The sequence below is a fragment of the Camelus dromedarius genome, chromosome 24, assembly GCF_036321535.1.
Source record: "Camelus dromedarius isolate mCamDro1 chromosome 24, mCamDro1.pat, whole genome shotgun sequence".
NCBI classification, from domain to species: Eukaryota; Metazoa; Chordata; class Mammalia; order Artiodactyla; family Camelidae; genus Camelus; species Camelus dromedarius.
Window position 1 is genome coordinate 12,235,993 of NC_087459.1, and position 25,698 is coordinate 12,261,690.

At 39.6% G+C, this 25,698-nt stretch overlaps 1 protein-coding gene across 6 annotated transcripts in view; it reads left to right on the forward strand.

Moving 5' to 3' along the window:
- The window catches only part of LOC135319203 (putative coiled-coil domain-containing protein 144B), a 45,895-nt gene extending 28,820 nt beyond the window's left edge, over positions 1 to 17,075 (forward strand). For 4 of the 6 annotated variants that reach the window (XM_064478460.1, XM_064478463.1, XM_064478462.1 and 1 more), the window contains 6 exons: positions 777 to 914; positions 2,367 to 2,879; positions 4,322 to 4,474; positions 10,859 to 11,221; positions 11,796 to 11,991; positions 13,584 to 17,075. In XM_064478460.1, coding sequence (XP_064334530.1) covers positions 777 to 914; positions 2,367 to 2,879; positions 4,322 to 4,474; positions 10,859 to 10,966 — 912 coding nt within the window. In that variant the 3' untranslated portion in view covers positions 10,967 to 11,221; positions 11,796 to 11,991; positions 13,584 to 17,075. Of the gene's footprint in view, positions 1 to 776; positions 915 to 2,366; positions 2,880 to 4,321; positions 4,475 to 10,858; positions 11,222 to 11,396; positions 11,464 to 11,795; positions 11,992 to 13,583 lie in introns of those variants that run through there. The other 2 variants (XM_064478464.1, XM_064478461.1) reach the window with 2 other exon arrangements.
- The last annotated feature ends 8,623 nt before the right edge of the window (positions 17,076 to 25,698 follow it).

Below are 25,698 nucleotides of genomic sequence, written 5' to 3' on the forward strand. Positions count from 1 at the left end.
TATTTTCATTTAAAACAAGTAAGAGTTATCTCATCCTAAATATGAACTATGACATTTAGAGCTTAACTTACTAATTTCTTGGTGTTCTTGGCATCTAATAGATGCTCTGTGTCTTTTCTGAATGAAGGAGTGGAAGTCAAATTGAGCTTAATTATTAACATAAGGATTGACGGTTTTGGTCCATTCAACAAAGTAACAAGTCTAATTCAAATCCATGAGTTAATTTTGGCTTTTTGAAGTTAAAATCCAGGCTGAATTGCCTTGAGATTGTGATGGAATTGGTTAAATGCCTTATAAAGAAATTTTCTTTCACTGGGATTTCAAAATTTGTAGATACTGACAGGCATATGCAGAATAGATAAACAAGATTATACTGTATATAGCACAGGGAAATGTACACAAGATCTTGTGGTAGCTCACAACAAAAAAAGTCACAATGAATATATATATGTTCATGTACAACTGAAAAATTGTGCTCTACACTGGAATTTGACACAACATTGTAAAATGACTACAACTCAATTTAAAAAGTGTTAAAAAAAAAAAAACCTTTTTCTTTCATGATACTACATCCCTTGAGTTTTTGCTCTGTGATAAATTTAGCTGTCATATATATTAGAATTTGAGTTACTTATGTGCATTAAAGATCCCTGTGTTTAAAAAGGCTACTTCTTTTTAACAGTTTAAAAAAAATTTTTTTAAAGATTCCCCTCCTAAGCTTTTTTTGACTTTTTTTCATGGTATAAAACCCAAAACCTAATGAAATATGTCTCCAGGTTTTAGAAGAGCAAAATGACGCTCAGAGACAACTTTCTCGAGAGCAGAATGCCAGAGTAATACAAGATGAAATCCTGGCCCATCATCTTTCCCAACAAAAGGAGGCAGAAAAGGCTAATAAGAAAATGAATGCTGAGGTATTTCCTTTAGTCATCTTCAAACGTGTGTGTGTATGAATTTGTATACTTAGATAGTTTAAAAACCAATACTATAGGTACAGAAAGTATAGAGGGTTTTAAAAGCCTATATATGTAAATATATTTTCTGGGGGTTTCATTTCTGGTCCATTGGATAAAGCAATATTGTGAATTCAAATCCATTTGCCTGCAACAGTGACATAGTGACATTCACAATGGCCTCATTCAAGGAGAGGCTGTTCATATTTCCCGTAGGAATTGATGAACTTTCCATTATCTCAAAACTGTTGCTACTAACAGTAGGCATTCTAGTTTCTGGCAGTGATCTGACTCCTTTGATAGACAAATGGAGAGGTTACTTTATCATTTCCACTGATGGTAAGGAGGAAAATGTATAGCCAGTTCAGAAACCGTAGTTTGGCGTAGTTTGGGTGTCATTCTCCTACGTGAGATAAAAAGTAACACTCTGCTCCATGTGGTATCTGATTTCAGTACAAGGAGCTTTTGAATATAGTGACAGACATGCCATAATCTATAGTGATAATTTATTGATCAGTATTTTATTTTTAATAAAACAGCTCACTGTATTTCCCTACTATTTCACATCCATCACTGTTATAAACACCATGAGGAAGAAATAAAAATTATTGCAGAAGCAAATAGTCTCCTGATTTTCTAAGAAGAGCTCTGTAAATTTGACCTTCTTTACCTTTAGTGTATTCACCATTAGGGACATAGAAGGTTCTCTTGTGTTTATATATTTATCCTACAGAAGTGGCTTTGGTTTGGTGTAAGAGTCAGAGAGTCAGAAGCCCTGGGGGAAACCCTGCAGCTTGCTTGTGTTTTTAACCCTTTATTCCAGAATTGTCACAGCTAACTGAGTTAACTCATGTTTGTAGACGTACTTAGTACAGTGCTTAGATTTATCACTTATCTGTAGATGTAATTCTTATAATTCGGTCTAAAAATGTTAGAAAGGGAGAATATTCATGGAATATTTTCAGGAAAAAATTTTTTAGGAAATTTAAGCTGTCCAAATATATACAGAGCTAAGGCTCTTACTTTGGGGGTAGCTGTAAAGGTTAGATGTCAGATATAATTTTTAAGTGTTTTCAGATTTATTCATTTCTTATTTTAAGCCTTTTGGGTTTGTTGTATTTCAGAGAAAGAAAGGCCTTCCCAGTTCTGAGCTTCTTAAACATCCTTTTGTGGTTTCTTTTTTACTTTCATGGATTCAGTATCTTTAATTAAATTTTTGAACTTTTGGGGATTTCTGCTTGTTTAAAGTTTGAGATTTGTATCCACCTTAAGTTCTTCCAGTTGGATACCCAGTTATTGCAAACTTTTTGTTGTATAAACTTAGAGATTAGTCTTTCACTTCAAAGGAAATTATGATATGTCAGTTTATTGAGTACAGTTCAAAGAGTAAGAGATGAGGGGTTTCACTTACAGGACACAATGGATTTTGAGCTGTCTGACCCAGAAGATAACAGCGAGGTGCTTCCTCAGCAACTTCCTGAAGCTGGAAGTCAATTCCGTGGCCAAGAAATTGAGCTCCATCCCAGGACATATGCTTTTAGACCAACGACGTTGGTATTAGAATGTGTGCATAGAGACCGAGGCCAAGCCCAGTGTTCAAAGAAGGAAACTGAATCGTTGTCTCAGAGAAAACAAGGGAAAGTCAACAAATACATTGTAAAGCAGGCATTCTTGGAGGAGAGAGTATGTGAACTAGAAAGTGAAAACATGTTGCTTCGACAGCAACTGGAAGTTGCTCAAAATAAGGCCAAAAGCAAAAAGACAATACTTAATATCCCAGAGCCGTTTCTGGATCACATGGGAAAACTTGAAGCCATGAGCAAACGAGTTCTGATGCTGGAGGAAGGAAACAGGGAATTAGTCAATGAATACAAATGTTTAAAGGACAGACTGTATCAGCATGTAACTGACAGAGCAGAAATGAAAGTAAGTACCCAGAAAGGGAAGTAATTTTCAGAGTTCCTCAAAGAAAATTCAAAGAGGTATCTGATGGAAGCTGAATGTTGAAACTAGTTGAATATAAGAAATGTGTGCGCTATAAATATATACACTGTAAAGCAGCCTGAAAGCATATCTTGTATCCAGCAAACAAAAATTAGACCTGAGAGGTGCTTTACTTTGAGTAAAGATGCCGTGTCACCTGAACTTCTAAGAGATTAAGCTGTAAGTTGTTGATAGGTACAGACAGGTCTTAGTAATTTACTCTTATAGTGCCCAAGTCATTTTAATCGTTCTGTCACCACATTTTAGTATCGTGATGAAGCAGATAAATGAAATGCTCAGACCTAAAATGAGTATTTTTGAAATTAAGATTCAATTGTGTGAACAAATAAAAAAAAGAGAGAGAAAAGATTCAATTGTGTGGATTACCTTGACAGTCAAATCCAGATTTCCCAGATGAACTGATGTGTAAATGCTGTATCTTGCAGTACTTTTCATTCAGTTGCTTTTCATATATTTTTAGTTGATATTTTATTTTTATTCATGTCAATTGGAATTAAATTTAGAGATATTTGCATCTCAAATCATGCATTGTCATGACCTCCACTCCTTAAAGGCATCTACTTTTCATTCAGTCATAATTTGGGACAAATGTAAATTTTAGCCAAACTGTGTTTGACTTAGTCTCCCCTGTTCTATTTATAATTTACTTTGAATATTTTTTCAAATAATGTGCTCACAATTCTCATTTCAAGGCTCAGTTAGTCATTTGGATCTAAGTTTGTCCAGTCCAGAGGGACTGGAGCACTCTGTGATGTACGAGTTTGGCATTGGGGTCCCCTTTTCAGACTGAGGAGGAGCAGCCAGAGTCTTGAGTGGCAGGAAGGGAATGAGTGGGAGGGGTGGGGGAGCTGTAGGACCTGCAGTCCAGGAGGCAAGGGATGCCAGGTTGTCTCAGGTCCCCAAAGGCCATTGGAATAACCTCATTTTTATTGTGAGATAGGAGTCTATTGGAAGAATTTAAACACCAGATTGAATATGTGAAGAACTCTGAACTTAAGCCTCTAATGAGAAAGAGGGAGAATGTTCCACAGTGTGGAATTTACCACCACTCATCCCACCCACACACCTGTTTCTGTTTGAGACTTCAGTGGGGGTAAAGCTTGGCCATTTCCTGGGAGGGGCAGGGAATGGCTGGTGGGGCTGCATCCATTGTCTAAGTTAACTTACTGTCAATAAGGCAGGAGGGTCATGCCTTCTGTGTCTTTAATGAAATTGGGTAAACAGGAATGTGTACCTATGAGGAAAAGAAGGTGAATTGATGTCTGTGGGGATAGTTCTCAAAGTCCATATGTTGGAGTTACATATTATTAATGTAACTTAATGATAAGGTGACTTAAAAATCAGTAACAGAGTTATCTCTTTAGGCCTGTATGAGACAGCTTCAACAAGAGCTGACTGACACCCAAAAGAAAGTGTCCATGTTGGAAGCTTCCCTGGAGGTGACAGCACATCATCAGACTAATTCAGAAAATGAGAGACAGGATTCAGAGAGGAAATCACATCAAGCTGCGAGCCCAGTATGTATGAAATTCAGCACGTCGGTCGTGAATGTGCAGCGCAGAGTGTTGCAGGACGCTAGCTTTTCAGGGACAGCTTTCTTTTGTATCTTCATTATAATTACACTTTTATTATCTTTATGATGTACTTTTTTCTTAAACTTTGACTTTCATTCTGCCATTTCTTTATATGTTGTTTTCTTATAATATTTACCCTTAGAGAATTTGAGAGTTACACATCTTTCCTCACGGAAGTTAACTTTTTTTCCTATTAAACAGTATTTTTTAGTGATCTCTCACCACAATAAGGCAAGCTAGATAAAATCAGAGGATAATGTTTCATGGCATGTTCCAGAAAATTGTCATGTCGCATCTTCACTTTTGTGAATGGATATAGAATCTGTGTGTATTTATTTCATGGATTTCAGAGTAACTTGTGCAGAAAGGTCATTATACAAACCAGTTGGAGTTAGGTATCGCCTTCATTTTCTCTTCATTTTACGTATGTTGTCAAAGCATGGAGAAGTTCAGATCATGAATGTACACCCAAAATAGAGAATTAAGAAAATTGTCTAGATCCTGCTTTTAGATTTTTTTTTAACTTTATTGAGATATAATTCACATATGATAGGGGGGATTGCATAACTCAAGTGGTAGAGTGCATGCTTAGCGTACACAAGGTCCTGGGTTCGATCCCCTGTACGTCCTCTAAAAATAAATAAGGAAAACCTAATTGCTTCCCTCCACCAAAAAAAATAAATAAATAAAAATAAAATTCACGTATCGTGTAATTCACCCATTTAGGATGCATAGTTAGTATCTCCTAGTATATTCAGAGATGTGCAGCTGTCACCACAATCAATTTTAGAACATTCCCATCACCCCAAAAAGAAAGCCTGCATCCCTTGGCCATCACCCCCAGCCCCCCGTCCCCATCAGCCCCCGGCAGCCACCAGGCTGACTTGTGTCTCTATAGATGTGCCTGTTCTGGGTGTTTCACATGAGTGGAATCACATGCTGTGTGGTCCTTCATGATTAGCTTTTTTCATTTGACAAAACGTCTTCAAGGTTCATCCACGTTACAGCGTTTGTCAGTATTTCCATTTCTGTTTATTGTCGAACAGTACTCGGTTGTGGGGCTAAACCGTTTATCCATCCACCAGTTGATGGACCTTTGGGTTGCCTCTGCTTTTTGGCTCTTGTTAATGATGCTGCTGTGAACATTTCTGTGCAAGTTTTGGTGTAAACATGTTTTCATTTCTTTGGGGAACAGACTTAAGAATGGAAATGCTGTCATATGGGTCATATGGTAACTGTGTTTTACCTTTTGAGGAGCTGCCATACTGTTTTCCAGAGTGGGTGCACCATTTAACATTTTTATCCAAAGTGTGTAATTCTCCCAATTTCTATGCATTTCTGTCAGCACTGGTCATTAGCTCTCCTGGTAGGTGTGAACTGGCATCTCATTGTGGTTTTGGTTTGCATTTTTCTGATGACTGAGAATGTTGGGGATCTTTTCATGTGCTTATCCATTTGTGTATCTTCTTTGAAGACCTGTCTGTTCAGGTTTTTGCCCATTTTAGAATTGGATTGTCTTTTTATGATTGAATTGTAAGAGTTCTTTTTGTATCCTGGGTGCAAGTCTTTGATCAGATGTAGGATTTTCAGGTGTTTTCTCCTGCTCAGCAGCTTGCCTTCTTACCTTCTTGATGTTGTCTTTTGAAGAGTAGAAGCTTTTAACATTGATGAAGTTCAGTTAGTCTACTTCTGTCTTTTACTGTCCTACCTAAGAAACAAGTGCCAGGTCCAGTCATGAAGACACACACCTGTGTTCTCTTCTAAGAATTTTGTAGTTTCAGCTCTTTCATTTTGAGTTAGTTTTATATATATTGTATGAGGTAGAGGTCGAATTTTGTTCTTTTGCATGTGGATATCCAGTTGTCCCAGTACCATTTGTTGAAAAGACTATTATTGTCTCATTCAGTTATTTGACACTAGTATTGAAAATCAATTGACCGTAAATGTGAGGGTTTGTTTTAGATTCTCAGTGGTGATGCATTCATCTATGTCTGTCCTATGCCAGTACCAATTCATACGTTATGAGAACTGTTTCCGAGTCATCTTGCGTATTACCAGTTGTTTCACATAGTAATAAAAAGTCAGTGTCGTGGGATGTCTGTAACTACTTCTGTGGAGATTTGCTGCTTCCTGAAGGGGCCTGTGGCCAGCTTATGCCTTGCTGACTCTGTGACATGACAGAAAGTAGGCTTTCAAAGATGAAGTCCATTCCTCCCCCCCATTCAGACCTTTAGTTTCTCACCCAGTGCCTCCCACTTCACTCCAGTTTCCATCAAATCATGGTCACGGGATCTGCTGACTTAGCCTGCAATATACTTCATTATGTTGCACTCATTATAATTCATAGACTCGTCCATAGATTTCACTATCTAGAGGCAATAGATTAAGCGTGGAGAAGATTAATTCAACCTTCCTCTTTGGAAGCCTCTGTAATCCATCATCTCACGGTTCATGATGAAGTCCTCTTTTGGCTTGGTTCGTGTGTGTAACACTGGTGCCGATCTTGTTCTTGGTGTAGATCCTGCATTCTCAGCTCCCTGTGTCTACCTCCTTTTACTTAAAAAGAGAGATGCCTAGCTGTGTTCTATAGCTTAATGCGTAATTAATGAAATAAATATTTCATCCCATCCAAGGAAAATTTTTAAGAGTACAGCTGTTAAATACTAGATAATATTCAATCAGTTTGTCAGAAACAGATAACAGATCAGTAATTTGAATTTCAAAAGTTCAAAGCCAGTCTGTGTGATATGGAGAAGCATTGTGCTACAACATAAAGCTGAGACAGTCTTACCTTCCCTTACCAACAAGCTTTTAAGTAAGGTAAAGGAAAAATTGTATTTAATTTAAATACTGCCAAAGGACACTACATTTATGGTTCCATAATATTTTATTTTCTCTCTGAGGAAAGGAAAGTGAAGAGTGAGTGCTAGATTAATAAGTTCTCAAAGCTGCCTGTCTCTTAGAAGATCAGTTAATTGAAATGAGGTAAAAAGGCTGATTTTGGTAAACTATTTCTGGTTGTTCTTCAGTTATTAGACTTCAAATCCTATGTCTCCTTGCTTACCCGTCTTCCTTATCCTCAAAGTTGAGGGGAAATTGTGAAATACATGCCTATGTGTAAGAAGCTGTAATTGGAGGGAACTCTGAAGTACCTTCCTTCTCACTAGTTCTTAGGTCTTTCTTTCAGCTATCTGCTACTTCTCATCAGCACTTTGTCATTAATAAGTTAATCTCAACATTTGTTACTTTCCACTTTATAGGAGACCAATTTCTCCTATATTCAAGTTACATTTCTTATTATCTTTTTTCACCCACTTTTCTGTTTATCTGTTTTTGCTTAACAAACTCCCCAAAGTTCAGTGGCTTAAATAGGCATTTATTTTGTTCACAACCTGCGCTTAGGAAAAGTGTGGCCAAGACAGCCGGCCCCTGTTCCTCTCAGCTTCAGGTGGGGCAGCTGGAAGGCGGGGGCTGGAATCGCTTGAAGGTTCATCCATTGATGTCTGGTGGTTGATGTTGGTGGTGGGCTGTGGCTTTGGTGGGGCAGGCAGGCGGGCCACCTCCCCTGGAACACCTAAGCTGTCTTTGTGGCCTGAGCTTGCCCTCATGAGCCTGGGTTCCAGGGTTAAGAGCGAGGCAGAAGCTGAACTGCCTTTTCAAACCTGCCCTGCAGTTCCCTCGGTGCCCCTTTCACCGTTTGCTGTTCTTTAGGAGCAGGGCACTTAAGGTTGGCCCATAGTCTACCTTTTTTATGGAATTAATTTTGAAAATTTATGGAGACATTCAAAAACCAGCATAATTACTCATTAGCCACAATGTTTTCTTACTGCTTCCATGTGAGAAATACACTTATCCCCACTCAGTCCCCCAGCAGGTCTCGGTCGCTGTGGTGTTAGGCTCAGGCTCCAGTCCAGGGTCTGACTTTACCATCTTCACCAGATTCAGGTGGGGTGAGGTTCCTGGGCGTGGTTTCTGGAGTACAGCCTCTTGGGTACACTCCTCTCAGTGCTGAGGCTTGAGGATAAGGAGACACGGGTTATTTACCGCCACACACCCGACATTCTGCTGAACTGCTAAGGACTCCCTCACTCACAGATGGAAGATGGGAGGCACACTGGCCCGTAACAGTTCTGAAACGCAGCCTGATGCTCGCCCTTTGATTAGGACTTAGTCCCAACCCTGGGAGGGGTTCTCCTTCGCTGCCCTCTCTGAGCTCTTTGTTCTGTCCCTTTCATGAGCAGTGACCTGTGTTTGCAGCTGAGTAGTTCTCTCAAGCCAGCTTCCTCCTTGTAGACCTTCTAAGAAAAACCCAAAGGCCTCTTCCCGTTTTGCACTGTCTGTCTCTTTCAGTCCAAGCTAGCAAGCAGTGTTTTTGCTACCACAGTTCTCCTTAAAACTGAGTTTCCTGTGAATTTTACTGGGGTTCATGCCATTGGAAAAGCTACTCTCACGTCTTTTTGAGATAAAGTCTTCACCTTGGGCTTTCTGTGAAGCTGTTGTGGGACCATGCCTTTAAAATTCTTATGCTTTTAAGATCTTTAAAGGAATTTGAGGCAGCACCTTAAATCTTTCCAAGGTCTTAACAAAGTCTTGGCTTCATCTTTAGACTGTTTTCCTGGCAGCACCCTAGATTGGATCTTAGCCCGGAAGCCATTTCTCTGCTTACCCATTATGTGACAGTTGGGCACATGGAGATGCTTTAAATAGGATACAGATACTTGAACCCAGTGAGTCCTAGTTCCTTTATATTTAATAATCTTTTTGTTTGTTTTAGCTTATTTCTCTGGTCAATTTTACTTTCAGCTGTTAGGTGGCAAGAGTCCCGTTTCCTCCGGCTTCAGTGTCATTTTCTTCCCTGGCCTAGAAGCCTTCACTCTCAGCCCTTCAAGGGCCCTCAGGCTTCCACTCACAGTCTCGTGGACACTTTGGATTTTCACTCCTACTCTTCTCTACATCTGTTCAGGTTTCACCTACCTCCAGGTTCAAAGGCATCCCCACATTTTGGGTTCTTTTTTAATGGCTGTGCCCCATTTTTAATATCAATATCTGTGCCAGTTATTTATTGCTAATAATTTATATAATAAACTGCCTCAAAGCCTGGTGACTCAAAACAGCATTTGCTTGGTTCACAAACCCGTGTTTAGACAAGGCTCAGTGGAGCCAGCTCATTTCTTCTCCACTTGGCATCAAGCGGGCACTAGAATAATCTAAAGGCTTGTTCCTGCTCACATCTGGAAGTTGGAGCTGGCTTTGGTTAAGGACACTCCCTGGGGTCATCAGCTGGGACAGCTGCATGTACAAAGACTCAGTAGGTGGCCTGGGCTTCACAACGTGGTGGCTGGGTTCTAAGGGTGAGCATTCCTACGGAGTGAAAGTCGGAAGCTATTTAGCCTTAGAAATCACACAGCAGTGCCCCACATTCTGTCCCCTAGAAACCAGTTGACTGAGGCCAGTACATACTTCAGGGGAGAGAATTTCATAGGGGAAGTGTCAAGGAATTTGTAGAGATGTTTTACAACCACCACCTCCGCCTGCCTTGTCTTAGCAAATAATCCTTCTATCTGAAGGAAAGTGGTTCTTCCCAAGTCCGTGTCACTGAAATTCCAGCAAGTTGTTTTGTTTGTTTTTGTTGAGTATGTTCCCTTGTTTTGCGGAGAGCCACAAAGGATTACAAGAATTAAGGCTTTTTTGTTTGTTTGTTTGTTTGTTTGTTTGTTTGTTTAGAAAAATGTATGGATCACCTTACTAAACCACTACAGTTGGAGATGGATTTCTCCTTAACCCTGCGAATCATTCATTGCTCCTTGGAATGCAATTCAAACTAGCATAAAATATTTGTAGTTCAGAGAAAGGCTTATGGCATTAGAACCCATATTTGTGAGATGTATTAATTGCATTTTTTTCACAGTCTTGTTTTGGGAGACATTTATTAATCCAGCCCTAAGTAACTCAATATGATCTCCCTAAAATTAAAAACCATGGAGAGTTAAGACTTGGGGGAGGAAGGGGTAAGAGACTTTCTACTAAGAGGTGCCTTATAGTCACCTTTTTATGTAGGAAAGACATGAAACAATTACAGAAAAATAAGAGTGTAAAATCAAGCACAAATGTATAACAAAGATGACAACAGTGAACAGTATATTTTCGTGACTCATGGTGGTTTGAACTTCTTTCTTGATTTTCTGGGTAATTTGAGTTTCTCCATTCCACAAGGCAGATACCATTTTATTGTAACTGAATTTATTTCAACCTTTGATGCTGGGTTAGAGTTAGGCTGTTCTTGGTCTGCTAACCTCATTACCAAACAGTGTTATCTTCTTCATGCAGAATGCTGATCCTCCAACAAAAGTGGAATCTACATCTTCAGTACTTCTCCATCTGAGTGCAGAAACTCAACTTTTTCTAAAGGAGTTATTATCTATGAAAGAATTGTAAAAGAAATGTGACACACTAGAGGAGAAGAAGAAGTTGGAAGAAGAAGTAGTAAACCTCAGACGTCACCTAGAAATGAACACAGTGGAACGCAGTCCAGTAGAGCAGTACAAACGGGAGACTGAAGAGCGAGCAAGACGGGATGTAGCAGAAAAATGGAAAGAACTCAGTCAAGTCGTGCAGTACAACCGGGAGACTGAAGCGAGAGCAAGACAGGATGTAGCAGAAAAATTGAAAGAAATCAGCCAGTTTGTACAGGTGAAGCGTTGATCTGTAACGTGCTCTAACTCACTTTGCTGAGAATTAGATTTCGGATGTGTACATTTTATGTGTTTCCTCTGCTTCCCATATAGCAGTTTGTTTTGTAGATTTCTGGAAGGAAGGCCGCATTTGTTACTCCCTTTAAATCAGTTTCCATCATTACTATCATTAGATTGATCTTCCAGAACAATTGTCACTAGAGAATCATTTTAAGGCCGATTGGTGTAAATCAAGGCTACTAGGAGGAAAAGAATATATTGTGATGGAAATACTGTGCCACACTCTTGGATTACTCTTAGGTTGTATTGTTCAAGTTTTAAAATTTTAAATTGATCCTATTATTCTTTAAACTATCACATTACACGAGTACTAATATAAGAGTGATTCAACTTTAATTTCGTAATTCAGATTTAATTCACTTGACATTGATGATAAGTATTTTAAAGTTCAGCTTTTCTTCACACTTAAAATTGCTCTCTGAATCACTGACTCAAAAATAAAAGGAACAAATATAGTGTAATTACTCAGGTTATAAGTATTTTTAAAATTGTATCCTTTTAATTTGCTCTAGGCACAAGCAGCATCTCAAGAAAACTCATTAAGAGAGTATAAACGTGCTTCACTAAGTCAAATGGAATACAAAGTTAAAGATCTGGAAACTGAACTGAAAAGTTTTACTTTTCTAATGAAAAAGAATTGGAAAAATACAGACAACTGTACCTGGAAGAGCTAGAAAATAGAATGTCATTGGCAAGTCAACTAAACTCGTAAGTGAAAACGTAGCATTATAGAAAATAATCTAGGTCATTAATTTGCCTCTTAGGCATAATTTTTATTGAGCCAAGTGCATGAGGTGAGTAGCAAGTGAGAGCTAACTAGATAGTGTAATTTTGGGAAATGGTGTTAGTAAATGAACTCTCCTTTAAAATGTCAGTCCAGGGCAGTTTGCATCTCACTGCATTTTGTTGCTTTTACATGACTTTATTTTTTGTATTTGCATATATTTAACCTGATCTAGTCTTTAAGCTAGGGGTTTTGCAAACTTTGTAATTTAGACAGCCATATTATCACAAAATTTCTAGCTGGAATTCCCAGAAATAGAAATGTTAATGAGTTTAAAATTAACTGTGTTTTGGAAGAGTACAACTTAAAGCCAAGGGGCCCCATTCTGGTGTTTGGTGAATTTACTTTCTTGATTGTGATATTTGGTGTCACCACTAGTGGGCACCGTGAGACGAAGTACTGTATCCTTCTAAGTTTGTCTCCGCTACGTAAAGGCATGCTTGGGAAAGGGGGAAATTAACATGGGGTGAAGGGCAGTACAGTGGTTCACAAAGTGGCTAAAAAGAATATGGTGGCCTGCCCGAGGGGGTGTGTGGAAGACAGAAAGGGCAGGGCCCACCTCCGGTGCCTGAATAACAGTGTTATAAGCTACAGGTCTCTCCGCTATCCAAAAGTAGAGTGTTCCTATGAAAGTTGTCGGTGTAAAGCAAAGAGGCAGTTACCTTAGGACACAACTTGCTGGTGGGTGCATAAAAGAAATATGCATAAAGCACAGGTGCTCACAGACACAGTCCAAAGCTGTGGCGGCGTGATGCCGGGATACTGAGTGTGGTTCTGGGGAAGGAGCTCGGTGGGGCCCCTCTCGCTACTCGGGGTGCTCGTTGCCCCTCTGATGGCTTGGGCTAAGACAAGCACCCAGTGCTATTCTGGCTTTTTGCTTTCTTTTCATAAAAGTGAAAATGCGCTTGAGATTTTTTTAGTTATGGAAAACAGGTGTTGATGTAGGCCTCTGGTAAAAGCAAAGTAACAAAGTGAGCTTTGGGAAATTGGGGGACACTTGAAATTGCCCCTGGCGCTGTCGTAGTTCTTTCCCACCGTGGGCTGTGCCACCTGGTGCCCCCCTAGAGGTGGTGGCTCTAAACTGTTCCTCAGTGCTACATGCTTAATTTCTCCCAGGTAATGAGTGAAATGTGTATATAAGGGGGGTGAAAGCAAATGCTTGAAAGTGGCTTTGAGGGATGGTTTATTTTTTATTTCTAAACTGGTTTACTGAGGGTGAGTATGTCTAGATGCAGCCAGTGCAGAAGGCAGCGGGGATCCTCTGTGGGGGCGTCTCCATCTCTGACTCTCCCCACTTTGAAGTACTTGTTAGTTAACGGCCCCCCCAGGCCCGAACATCCTTCTTTAGGACAGTTTTAAACTGTAATTGTTTACAGTAGGTCTGCGCTGATGTATTTTTTGGTGTCAAAACACAGTTTAATGGGACAATCTGTTTACTATTACAGCAACTTTAAAAATACACATCACTTAGGGAGAAAATGAAATGAATGAAATGTGTGTTTTGCAATCCCCGCAGGGCTAATGAGAGGCTGGCAGAGATGAACACTAAACTGCAGCTGGAGAAACAGCACAAGAGTTCTTTCCTCGGCTTTGTTCCTGCAAGGCCTGTTGACGGACCGCCTTCTGCTGAAAGTTCTACTACTAGCGTAGAGCCCAAAAGGAATGTTACTCGAAGAAGGAACTTCAGGAATTTTTCAGACCCTTCAACTAGCACGGGCGGTCACTTGTTCACGATTAGTTATATTATCTTTTTTCCCTTGGGTTTCAGATTTCTGATATAATTCTTGTTTTTAATTTGATGAAATTCTGAGTTGTTTATTTGACTTCTGCACACTAAGTAAAAGCCATAATTAATTGTGCTAATAAAGAAAGGAGACAGAAACTTTATAGTTTTTTAAAGTCCCTGGACTTGTAATTTTCAAGATACCTGTCATTAACTTTATTCAATCAATGCAACTAAACTGACAAATTTTAAATTTCTTCAAAAGCTCCATTTTAAATTCTATTTTAGAAATTAAGTATTATTGCCTAATAACTAGAGATACACTTTCCAATGTTTGGCTTAGTTTCTGATTGATTTTGGCTTGGCATTGGTTCACAGTAATTTTCAAGTTTGCCTGCACCCCAGTTTTTCTGCCCCTAAGCATAAGTAAATGATTGGCATCGAGATACTTAACCACATACAGGTGTTTTTTATTTAAAGGGATCCAAGATAAATTCTTTTTATGAATTCAATAAACTTGTAACACTAAAAACATTAAGTTCTGTTTTTAAGTTTAAAATTTTTATCATTTTCTTCTGTAAGAGTACATCCTTAATTGCTATTTTACTTATAGCATTGTTATTTTAATTGTTATAAAATGTCTTACTGAGCAGTTGTAGAACATTTCTAAATATGTAGTCAAGTATAGCAAGTATTTAAAATTTTAAAATGAAGTTCGCTTATGTCTCTGCCTTGCCCTCACCTGTAGGAATACCGAGGTGGCAACAATAGGGAGTCTTTAAATTACAACCAGTTTTCATTGTGTATCGTTGTTAAAATAGCCATTTAAAGCGGTGCGCGTTGGCTTATGGTTTGATGGTGTTTTCATGATCTTCTTGATGTAGAGAAAGGTAGCACAGGCCCTTGTTAAGTGAGGTCCCAACCTGTTTTTTCTCACTTGGCTTCATGTCATAATAAATCGAAGAAGAAAAAAGCTCAGGTTTCGTAGACAGTGCTGTGGGTAAATCGAGTCTAATTGCTTCAGAGTTATGAAACCAGACTGCGTGGTGTTAAAAAAAAACGCATGGCTAACACTTCTGTCAGCGGCTAAGCATGATGCAAACTCGAAATGTTTTCATTAGTTGTCACCAAAAAATCGCCAGTGTGTCATTTACAGGATGATGGTGAGTGTGAGTGCAAAAGCAATGCGAGAGAAAGCTCCTGAGGACAGTTCCTTCCTTTAATGTTTTTGGAGGAAAGAGGTGTCTATTTTTTAGTACTTGTAAGTACACTGGAAAATAACTTATTTTAAACTCAGTGTTGTACTTCCAAGGCACACGTAGTTCTTCTGTGGGGCCGTGGGGCCAAATCACGCTAGATTTAGCAGGGAGATTAACAAGCCCCGCTCTGTCCGGGTGCAGAGACCCGGCTTCCTCAGCACTACAGGGTGCTTCACAGGAGCTATTGTACAGTTACTGTTTACAGATTTCTTAGTCAGACTTAGAGAAAGAAGGTGCCTTCTGGAATTGCTAGGGATGTAATTATTTCTGCTGGGAAAACATAAAGTAATGCTATGAGAGGTGTGAACATACTGTCATTTTAATGACAGGAAGGGATGGGTTTTGCATGGGGCTTAACAAAACAACAGACTTGCACAGCTTTTCAGCTATGGTTCTAGAAAGCAAAATGTTCAAAACGACATTGGGATTGACTTTAACATTCTCCTTTATTTGCAAGGTTTTAACATTTTGGACTGTTCCTACTGTGAAGTTCCAGCTTGCTCCGCATTTTTTTCTAGCTTGACAGAAGTGTTGTTCTAAGTCTGTGATTTCAGTCGCGCTGGTTGTCGAAGCAAGCTTTTTCCAGTTCGTAACACTTGGGTTTATTGCCTCTCTTACTGCTGCATGAAGTATAGCCTTGTCCCTTGACATCGTTGTAGTGGTAACAGATGGACCCCTTATCTGTTTTGCTAATTTTTACCCTCAGATTTCACATTCTAGTTTATTTCTGGGATGTTTTGTCCTACATGTCAGAAGCAATTTTACAGTTTTACTCAATTGTGTTACTTAACTTTATTACTATAAAATACAAAAAGTTAAAATTAGCCTGAGCAGATACATCGCTGTTAGATTTTCTTGCACATAGAATTTTTTCTGAGAACTGAAAACTTAAAAATTGATTCCAGACAATATTATAACAGGCAAAATCTCTCTGTTTTAAAGACTTTTTTATGTTCAAGAGTTTTTAAGTACTGGTGTGCCTAACATGAAGCATGGCCAAAATAGTTAATAAATGTCCTTCAAATCTATTTGAAATAGGAAGACTAAATTTTACACTGATTGATTTTGGACTTTTGGTGTATTACTGACACTTTGAAACGTTTTCTAATGATTTATTTAAATAATTTTTAAATTTCTCAAATGTCCATTCAGTGTAGCAGCCCTTTTTCTAAATGGGATTATACCAATGCACCAGAGCTAAAACGATTAATATTCCTAAGACTTTAACTTTTTACATGACACAGCACTGCGTCTCAGCAGTATCTTGGTCACGTTTCTTTTAAAAGTAGGCTTCCAAGGCAGGGCACATCCACTCAGAATTTTAATTCTAATCAAACTATCACAGTAGTTAAGCTCACTTCTCATAAGGTGGAGGCAGAGTTTAGTAACCTTGTTTCTGGTATCAGTTCTCTACTCTGAGGACTCCCTCCTGCCCTCATTTCATTTTGTCTGAATGGACAAATGAGGAAGCACGTTATCTTTTGAAAGACGATCACTCAACTTCTTCCAGTTCTTTTTCTTTCATTCACTTTTTTCTCTGGACTTAATTTTTTAGCTCCTTGATCAACAAATTCTTTCTCATTTCTTTTCTCTGCAGCAAAATACATGTATTTAATAGTTACAAACTGACAAGTGTCATTTCCTTCATACGTTAACCTATTTACAACAGGATAATGAATGAGAGTGGTTAAATGCCTTGGTTTTATTACATTTCTGGAATTGTACTTATTTTTATAACATTTAAAGTAAGAATGATACCAAGTTTGAACTTAAAAGTATCAATAATCTGAAAATATATTCACTTCGGAAATGAACGTGTGTGTATACGTGTTGGCAAGTGTGTTTTTATCAAATTGATCTCAGAAAGAGAGGGCAGCATTATCTTCCAGCCTGTGACCTCAGTTTTGACCTCAATCCTGCAGTGTCCCCAGTGGGACCTTCCATTTCTATGGGACATAGTCTGCGAACTGCCAGTTATGAGAGAATCCTCCTAATTAAAAATCATTAGAATTAAATCTTGCTGATACATTGTCTTCCTGTGTATGATTTTCTCACCTTTCTGTGTTTTTGTTAAATGGAAAAGTTTAAGTAAAACTGCAGGTGCCTTCTCCTTATTAATGTTGGACTTCAGACCACTTCCACCATCTGGACATGGGGGTCCTCACCTAGAAATAAACATAAAGGTCCCAGAAGTACCTATTTAGGAAAATAGCTTTGCAGAGGAAAAGATAGTAATCTCACATTCAACTCATGTAAAAGTGTGATCTACATTTTGCATAGTGTTTATTAATGGTTATATGAATTTATTTCAGTAAAGGCTTTTCCCTTCATCTGCTAGGCGTTTTTCACTTCACTGGCACTGTTGTCACGTTGTTGATGGCATAAGGCCTCTCTAGAATGCTCTTGTCAGACAATGTTATGGAAAACAGGCTCTGAAAATATTGGCAAACGGTAGCCAAAAATCTTGTCTTTGCACCTAACATTTACAAAGTCCTGGGCTCTCGTGTCGCTGTTATCACCACAGTGTTTATTATGTTCATGTACTATTTTAGACCCTGTTTAGTGAGCGGGTGACTTTTATAAGAAAGATTTTTAAAAGAACACTCTAGATGGGGACACTTGAAGTCTGAAGTGTCCCCACACATTTCATAATTAAATACGTAGCTAATTAAGTCAAGTTTCAAAAAGTTGGCCCTAGTTTCTAGAATGGAAACAAAGTTACAGTTAAAGAATTAGGTATTGTTTTCCTTGTTTCTAACTCTAGGAAGTTGTGAATCAGAAACCAACTTTGAAAACTGGCACTAGCCTCTCCTTTTCTTTTCTTCAAGCAGGTTTTCTGACAAATATTTTAGTCATCTACAGAGAGCAAAATACATTTAACTTGTTTGCAGTAGAATTTTCGCTTGACATTATAACAGAACCCCTTTCTTCATTTTGTGTATCTACGATTCTGTACTAAAAACATTAGCATAGAACAGACCTTAAAATCTTAGTTTTCTAAAAGTGCAGGAATGGAAAGCTCATTTTAAGGAAAAATCCATTAACGTTAAAAAAAACTAAACTTTTATAAAGGGTAATTTTTCTAAGAACGACAACGTAATGCATTCAGTGTGAAACATGAATTGTTGAAACTCTTTGTGCTCATAAGATCGGGCATCGCCCTGTAAAATTATGTGTACGCGACAGGGCAGTATTTATTGTGCTTTTCATCAAGTGAATCTAAATAGCCTTACATATGTATGTTCTCTATTATCTAAAATCAAAGTAAGTAGCAATTTATTTCATTCATGTGATTATTTTTCTGTTTAAGCAATCCCCAAGTTAGGTCAAGTCTCTAAAAGTAGTATTTAAAGGCCACATCTCATAAGCTAGCTGTCATTCCTATAATAGTGTTTCTTGTTTAACTTAAACATTAAAAATAATATTTGACTCATTTCAGATGCAGAAGAAGTCGATGATTTATATAGCTACAGAATTAAAAGAAGGTATGTTGCCAACATTTCTGAATTAACGTTAGACATTGATTTCCGAACTACACTGTAAACAGTAAATGGCACCTCTTTCTATTGTTTGAATAACAGATACTATGTTAAATGTTTTTCTTACACATATCGAATGAAAAATGTGAAAGCTTAATTTCATTCATAATGATAAATATACTTATTCCTCATGATCCATAGCTTTAAAAAAAATCTCAAGAAGTCTGTTTTCTCTATTTCTGGCTGTGCCCTTCCTCTCCTGCTGTCCCCGTGGGCCTGTCACACGCTCACGGACCTGTTCTCATAAAGCATGGAGGTCATCAGCTCGAGTTTCTGGTAGTGACTGAGGCCAAAAACCGAGACTAAAGCAAACACAGTTCATGTAGCTGTCACCTGGTGGATGACAATTAAATTTCCTGTCATTCTCTTTGTCACTGGTTAACCTTTTGCCCTCAGGAAAAATTCCAACTTCCTTAGCTTGAAAGAAAAACACCCACATCGATCTGGCTCTTGCCAAAGTCTTCAGCTGTATCTCTTTACTCCCCTGCTCTGCCCCTGTGCTCCAGCGGCTGGTCCGACTGCGTCCAGCTCCGCGGGTGCCCTCCTGCCTCCGCTCTTTGTGTTTGCTTCTTGCCTCTCCCTCCCAGACTTTCTTCTCCTCCTTCAGGTATCTGCTTACATATCACAGCCATCAAAGAGCGGACAGTGTTGACACAAAGCTGGACGTCCCTTCTGAGTGTTCCAACTGTGCCCTCTTTTATACCTGACATGGCATTTATGTCTCTGTACCGAAATTGCCTGTTCATCTAGTTTTCCAGTTTACGGTACAAGATCTTTCAGGGTGGACTCTGTCATCTTCATCTTGTGAGTCCAGTGCTTGTCACAGTGCGTTAGCACATGGTTGCTGAGTAAATGAATGAAGAATGAGAAAACCAGGCGCTCTGATCCTTAGCCACAAGAGCAGTTAATTCAACATGCAACCATGGGCAAAGTCTAGAGTAGTAATCTTGTATTTTGTGTTGTATTCGTATATAGGTATTTTTCATTCGTCTTAAAACTTAGAAAAGTCTCAGCTTTTCTTAAAAAGTAAACTGACATTTAGTTACCTATGAAGTATTTTAAGTAAAGAATCTAATTCTTTCATTTTCTTTCCAGCTACTACTGAACTTCAACCAGTCCTACAGACTCTTCGTAGGCTCGATGGACGAGTGAAGTATAAGTCAAGGTCTGGTTTCAAAAGCATGTCAAGAATATGTGGAGATTTTGAAGAAAGAGTGTATGATCTACAAGATAAATAGTAAACATTTACCTGCTGGGCTGTTTGCCTAACATTTTAGTTATTTCCCGTTAAGATATTGACAATGTTTATTAAAGGAAAATACGTCTGTATTATATGTACATGATTAAAATTTATGCAGTATTTTAAATCACGTTTCTCTGCATCTCATTAACTTTTCAGCAAATTTTGGGAATAAAACCCAGCACTTTGGAGTATTACATACTCAAACCGAGCCCGGATGCCAGCTGTTTAAACAACAGCCAACCACCCAGCAAATTGTCATTGATATTGAGCAGTGTTGATTGATAGCTTTTTTGAATTTTCCAGTGTTAATCACTGTCTATAGACCTAAAGATTTAGACGGACAGCGTTTGGATCTGCTGTGGCTGTTTCAATGTTCTGATGGATCACAACAATCGTTACAGTGCCATCAGACTTTCTGTATGTTACCTTAAACACTGATTCACAGATATTTACTCATGGAGAAACGAAATCTGCCTCAGGCTTTTCATTTTCTCTATTTACTTACTTTTTGGAAACAGTCTTAAAATTAGAGACATGTTCCATGCACCAGACGCAAACGGACATTGTCACAAACCTGCCATCTCCCCCATACATTCTCCTAAGGTGTTATCTATCTTTCCTAAATATCACTTGTTCTTCCATAAGTGCCTTTTTCTCCCCTCTCACCAAGAAGTCATTTGTTTTTCAGAAAATGCCTTTCTCCTTTTCCTGTCACTTATTAAATTGTATATAAGCCCCCAATTCTAGCCACCCCTCAAATCACACTTCTTTGTGAACTCTTGCATGTATTCATGCGTAATTTTCTTCTCACAGTAATCTGCTTTAGTCAATTTAATTTGCAGGTTCCCAATCACTGAACATAAGCCAGTGAAGGAAATATTCTCCTTCTCAACAATTTCCAGGAGCTAAAGTTTTAATAACTCCTACTTACATCCTTTATTCCCTTTTCCGTCCTTTCAGTGTGCTTACTTGGCAAAACTCCCGACTACACAACAGACTGATTCTCATTCTTCCCCCTTACGTCCCCCCAGGCATCTAAGTGCTGCTGAAGAAAGTCACGCGCTGCCCTGCGGTCCTGCTAATTTTATTTAGTTAATTTTCATCTTCTTCCTTCTCAGTGATGATTTCCAATTCCCCTCTGTAAACATCTCCCTGTTTCTTCCCTCTCACGTGAGCCAGACAGTCTTACTTCTGACGACAAACTTCCTGAAGGATCTGCCTGCTTCCTCACCAGCAGTCTGTCCCCACCCACTCTGGTGTGTCTTCCCCTTCCTCCATCCCCACGCAGCGAGTCACTGATGACCCCCACGTCTAAATCAAAGTGACACCTTTCCGGCCCTTGTCTAACTGAACTCGTTTCTCCGGGCATTCCATGTAACCGACCTCTAACTGACCACTGCCTACACCATCCTCTTTAGTCTTTAGCTGAAGGTGATGTTGAAGGTGAGGGCTTCAGCCTTCTTGGTGAGTTCACTCCGTTTACCCTGGCTGTCTCCCATGGGTATACACAGGAAGTATACGTGTTATTCAACTTTTGTTTATTTTCCTCCTGTTAGTCTGCCTCATGTCAGGTTAATTCTTAGACCAGCCAGATGAGCCTAGAAAGATGGAGGAACGCTCCCCGCCCCCACCCCAGCTCAAGCCTGAGCACAGGTAGCTGCGCTCATTTACAGCTGGCGTGGGCGCTGCCTCGCCTGCAGGGAAGAGATCGATGGCAAACTGCGCTATTCCTACAGCACTAGCCAGTGAGCTGAAGCTCACCTGAATGTCCTCCAGGCTGAGGTGGGGTCACTGCTCCCGGCAGCAGAAGACTGCCTTTGTGAAAGGAAAATAAAAATGGAGTCTGCATTGCTCGAGAGGGCTCACTAAGGAGGTGTGACTTATGCACATCTCAGCCCACACAGAATCTGGCCCTGTGAGCATTTGTTGCCTAATGAAGTCATCCGGAACACCTGCCAGAAACTTGAGATACTTACTAAGCCCCTACCCTAAAATAACCTGTGATTCCTTAAGGACACGTGTCTCCTGACTGGTTCACGTCAGTGTCAGTCACAATACTCATCAGGCAACTTTTGACAACCTCTTGGCTTTTTGTGTTTATAAGCCCCTGACTCCCATCCTTGAAACACTCAGTTTTACCCAAATCTGTGTCTCCCAAGTTGCAATTTATTTCTTCCAGTTTTATTGAGGTATAATTGACCTACAGCACTGTATTATAAGTTGAAGGCATACAGCATAATGATTTAATTTATATATATCATGAGATGATGACTGCAATGTACTTTGCTGTAACTATTAACATAACTATACCCCTGTCGCTGGGATACAGTAAGATGATTACTTAGGGTTCTCCAAGGGAGAAATGAAAATAATAGAGTACCTATATCTCTGTCTGTCTGTCTGTCTTTCTAGCTTTCTATCATGGCTGAAATCCGTAGGGTGGGCCTGCAGCCTGGAAATTCAGGTAAGAGTTAACATTGCAGTCTTGAGTCTGAATCCCAAGGAACGATAGTCTGGCGACTCAGATTGGGTTTCCATGCTTCAGCCACGAAAAGAATTCCCTCCAGTTTGGGGAACCTCAGTCTTTGCTCTGAAGGCCTTCAGCTGATTGGATGAGGCCCGTCAACATTATGGAGGGTAATCAGCTTTATTCAAAGTCAGTGATTTAAATGCTAATCTCACCTGAAATATACGTTCACAGAAACATCTAAACTGGTGTTTGACCAAGCAACTGGGCATCATAATCTACCCAAGAGATATTTATCAGGAGTTGGAGAGGTTTGTTCTAAAGGGACATAAAGCTTCATTCCAGAAGGAAGTAATTTGCTCAGCACAGTTCTAGGTCACCCCTGGGCTCCTGATAATCATGAAGTCAGATCTGATTTCCCAGCCTGTGACTCTTTGTGTCCAGCAGGTGGCACCAAATGACCAGTCATAGCTCAGATGCACAGGCTCGTCTTTGGGAACAGGTGCAATGTATTTATGTATGGCCAGCATCTTAAACAAAGCACTCATGTTGTCTGCGACTCTTCTTCACCATTTTACTGAGACGTGTGGATCAAAATGAGAAGTTCACAGGCAAATGGTTGTCTCTCCTGGAATGTGGTGATATTGTGGAATAATGAAAATGTTAAGTCAAACACAGAGACAGCCCAGTAAAATGGCACCTAAACACAGGTGTGGGGAACTCGTGTGTGTGTGTGTGTGTGTGTGTGTGTGAACTTGTGCTTCTGAGAAAGATTAAACAGGAGTGGAAATGATGAAAAATACTTCAAAAAATGGTAAAGAAAATAGTGTAGAAAAACCTGTAAAGGGAATAAAGTTGGAGAAGACGAAACAGAGAGAGAAAAGCCAACTCGAGTGTGCATGAGACTGGGCTATGTGGATAAAGTGTTAACATGGGAACCCCTGGAGAAAGGATCCATGCGTCCTGATAACAGAAGACCTGAGTTCCAAATGAAGATCATGTAAGTGGAGGATTAGGAAAAAAGACACCAAACCATCTGCAACCAATTCAAAGGAATCCTTTATTTTAAGGGACTCTTAACTTCATGCTCACAAAGACCAGGAACTTTACACATTACACACAGCATGTGTTCCAGGAGGCAGGGTTGAAGCTGTAGGCACTGAAAAAGGAACCTCCCTACTATGGAGAAGGAGACAGAAAACCACAGGCTGGGGTGGAATAGTAGACCTATTGGGTTCACTTCTTTGTTAAGCTGTTAAAATCTCCCTAGTTAGAGGGAGGGTGTAGCTCAAGTGGTAGAGTGCATGCTTAGCATGCGTGAGGTCCTGGGTTCAATCCCCAGTACCTGCTCTAAAAAGAAATAAATAAATAAACATAATTACCACCCGTACCACCCAAAATAAAAAAAAAAATCCCTAATTAAAAGCAAAAGTCTTTTTTTCTTTTAATCTGCTAATCTTCTTTTTTTCCATCCGCTAAGGTGGAGGCTGTGAGGAGGGGGTTTATTGCTTGCTGCTGCATTGAGAGACCTGTCACTCAGTTTAGAAGCTGCTTCCAGAGCAGGACAATCCCCATCGTAACTGAAGGAATGGAAGGTAGCTTGAGCTTAATTATTAACATAATGATTGATGGTTTTGGTCCATTCAACAAAGTAATAGTCTTAATTCAAATCCATGTGTTAATTTTGGCTTTTTTAGCTTAAAGTACAGGCTAAATTGCCTTGAGACTGTGATGGAACTGGTTAAAAGCTTCATAACGAAGTTTTCTTTCACGAAAATCCGTCCCCCTGTGTTTTTCTTCTGTGATAACTTTAGCTGTCATTTAAATTAGAATTTGAGTTATTTATGTGCGATAAAGATCCTTGTGCTTAAAAAGGCTGAGTCTTTTTTTTTTAACAGTTTTTTTTTTTTTTTTTTTTTTTACTTTTTCATCATATAAAACCCAAAACCTAATGAAATATGTCTCCCGGTTTTAGAGGAGCAAAAAGACGCTCAGAGACAACTTTCTCAAGAGCAGAATGCCAGAGTAATACAAGATGAAATCCTGGCCCATCATCTTTCCCAACAAAAGGAGGCAGAAAAGGCTAATAAGAAAATGAATGCTGAGGTATTTTCTTTAGTCATTTTCAATCGTGTGTGTATGAATTTGCATACTTATATAGTTTTAAAACCAATACTATAGGTACAGAAAGTATAGAGAGTTTTAAAAGCCTATATATGTAACTATATTTTCTGGGGGTTTCATTTCTGGTCCATTGGATAAAGAAATATTTTGACTTCAAATCCATTTGCCTGCAACAGTGATGTAGTGACATTCACAATGTCCTCATCGAAGGAGAGGCTGTTCATATTTTCCATAGGAATTGATGAACTTTCCATTATCTGAAAACTGTTGCTAATAACGGCAGGCATTCTAGTTTCTGGCAGTGATCTGACTCCTTTGATAGATGAATGGACAGGTTACTATATCATTTCCACTGATGGTAAGGAGGAAAACGTATAGCCAGTTCAGAAACCATAGTTTGGGTGTCATTCTCCACCATGAGATAAAAAGTAATGCTCTGCTCCATGTGGTATCCGATTTCAGTACAAGGAGCTTTTGAATATAGTCACAGACATGCCATAATCTATACTTAGTGATAATTTATTGATCAGTATTTTATTTTTAAGAAAACAGTTCACAGTGTTTCCCTGCTACTTCACATCACGCATCATGTCTCCAAGCCCACATCTCCTGAAGCCCGCGTCATCTCCCCACGCCCGAATCATCTCCCCAAGCCCAATCATCTCCCAAAGCCCGCATCATCTTCCTAAGCCCAATCATCTCCCTGAGCACCCATCATTTCCATGAGCACACGTCATATCCCCGAGCCAGTGTCATGTCCTCGAACCCGTGTCATGTCCCAGAGCCGACGCCATATCAGGGAGCCCACATATCTCCACGAGCCCAGGACATCTCTCTGAGCCCGCGTCATCTCCACAAGCCAAAAACTCCCCAAGCGAACATAATCTCTCCAAGTCTGAATCATCTCTCCAAGCCCACATCATTTCAAACCCAGCTCTTCCCAAGCCCACATCAGCTCTCCAAGTCCACGTCATCTCCCTGAACCTGTGTTGTGTCCCCGAACCGGTGTCATGTACCAGAGCACGTGTCATGTCAGTGAGGCCACATCATGTCCACAAGCCCCAAAAATATCGGTGAGCCCGCATCATCTCCCCGAGCCTGTGTCATGTCCCCAAACCGGCATCAAGACCCTAAGCTGACATATCCCCAAGACCACATTATCTCCGCAAGCCCTCATCGTGTTTCCAGGCCCACATTTCCCCAAGCTGACCTCACCACCCTAAGCCTGCTTCATGTCCCCAAGCCAGCATCATCTCACCAAGCCCGCATCATCTTG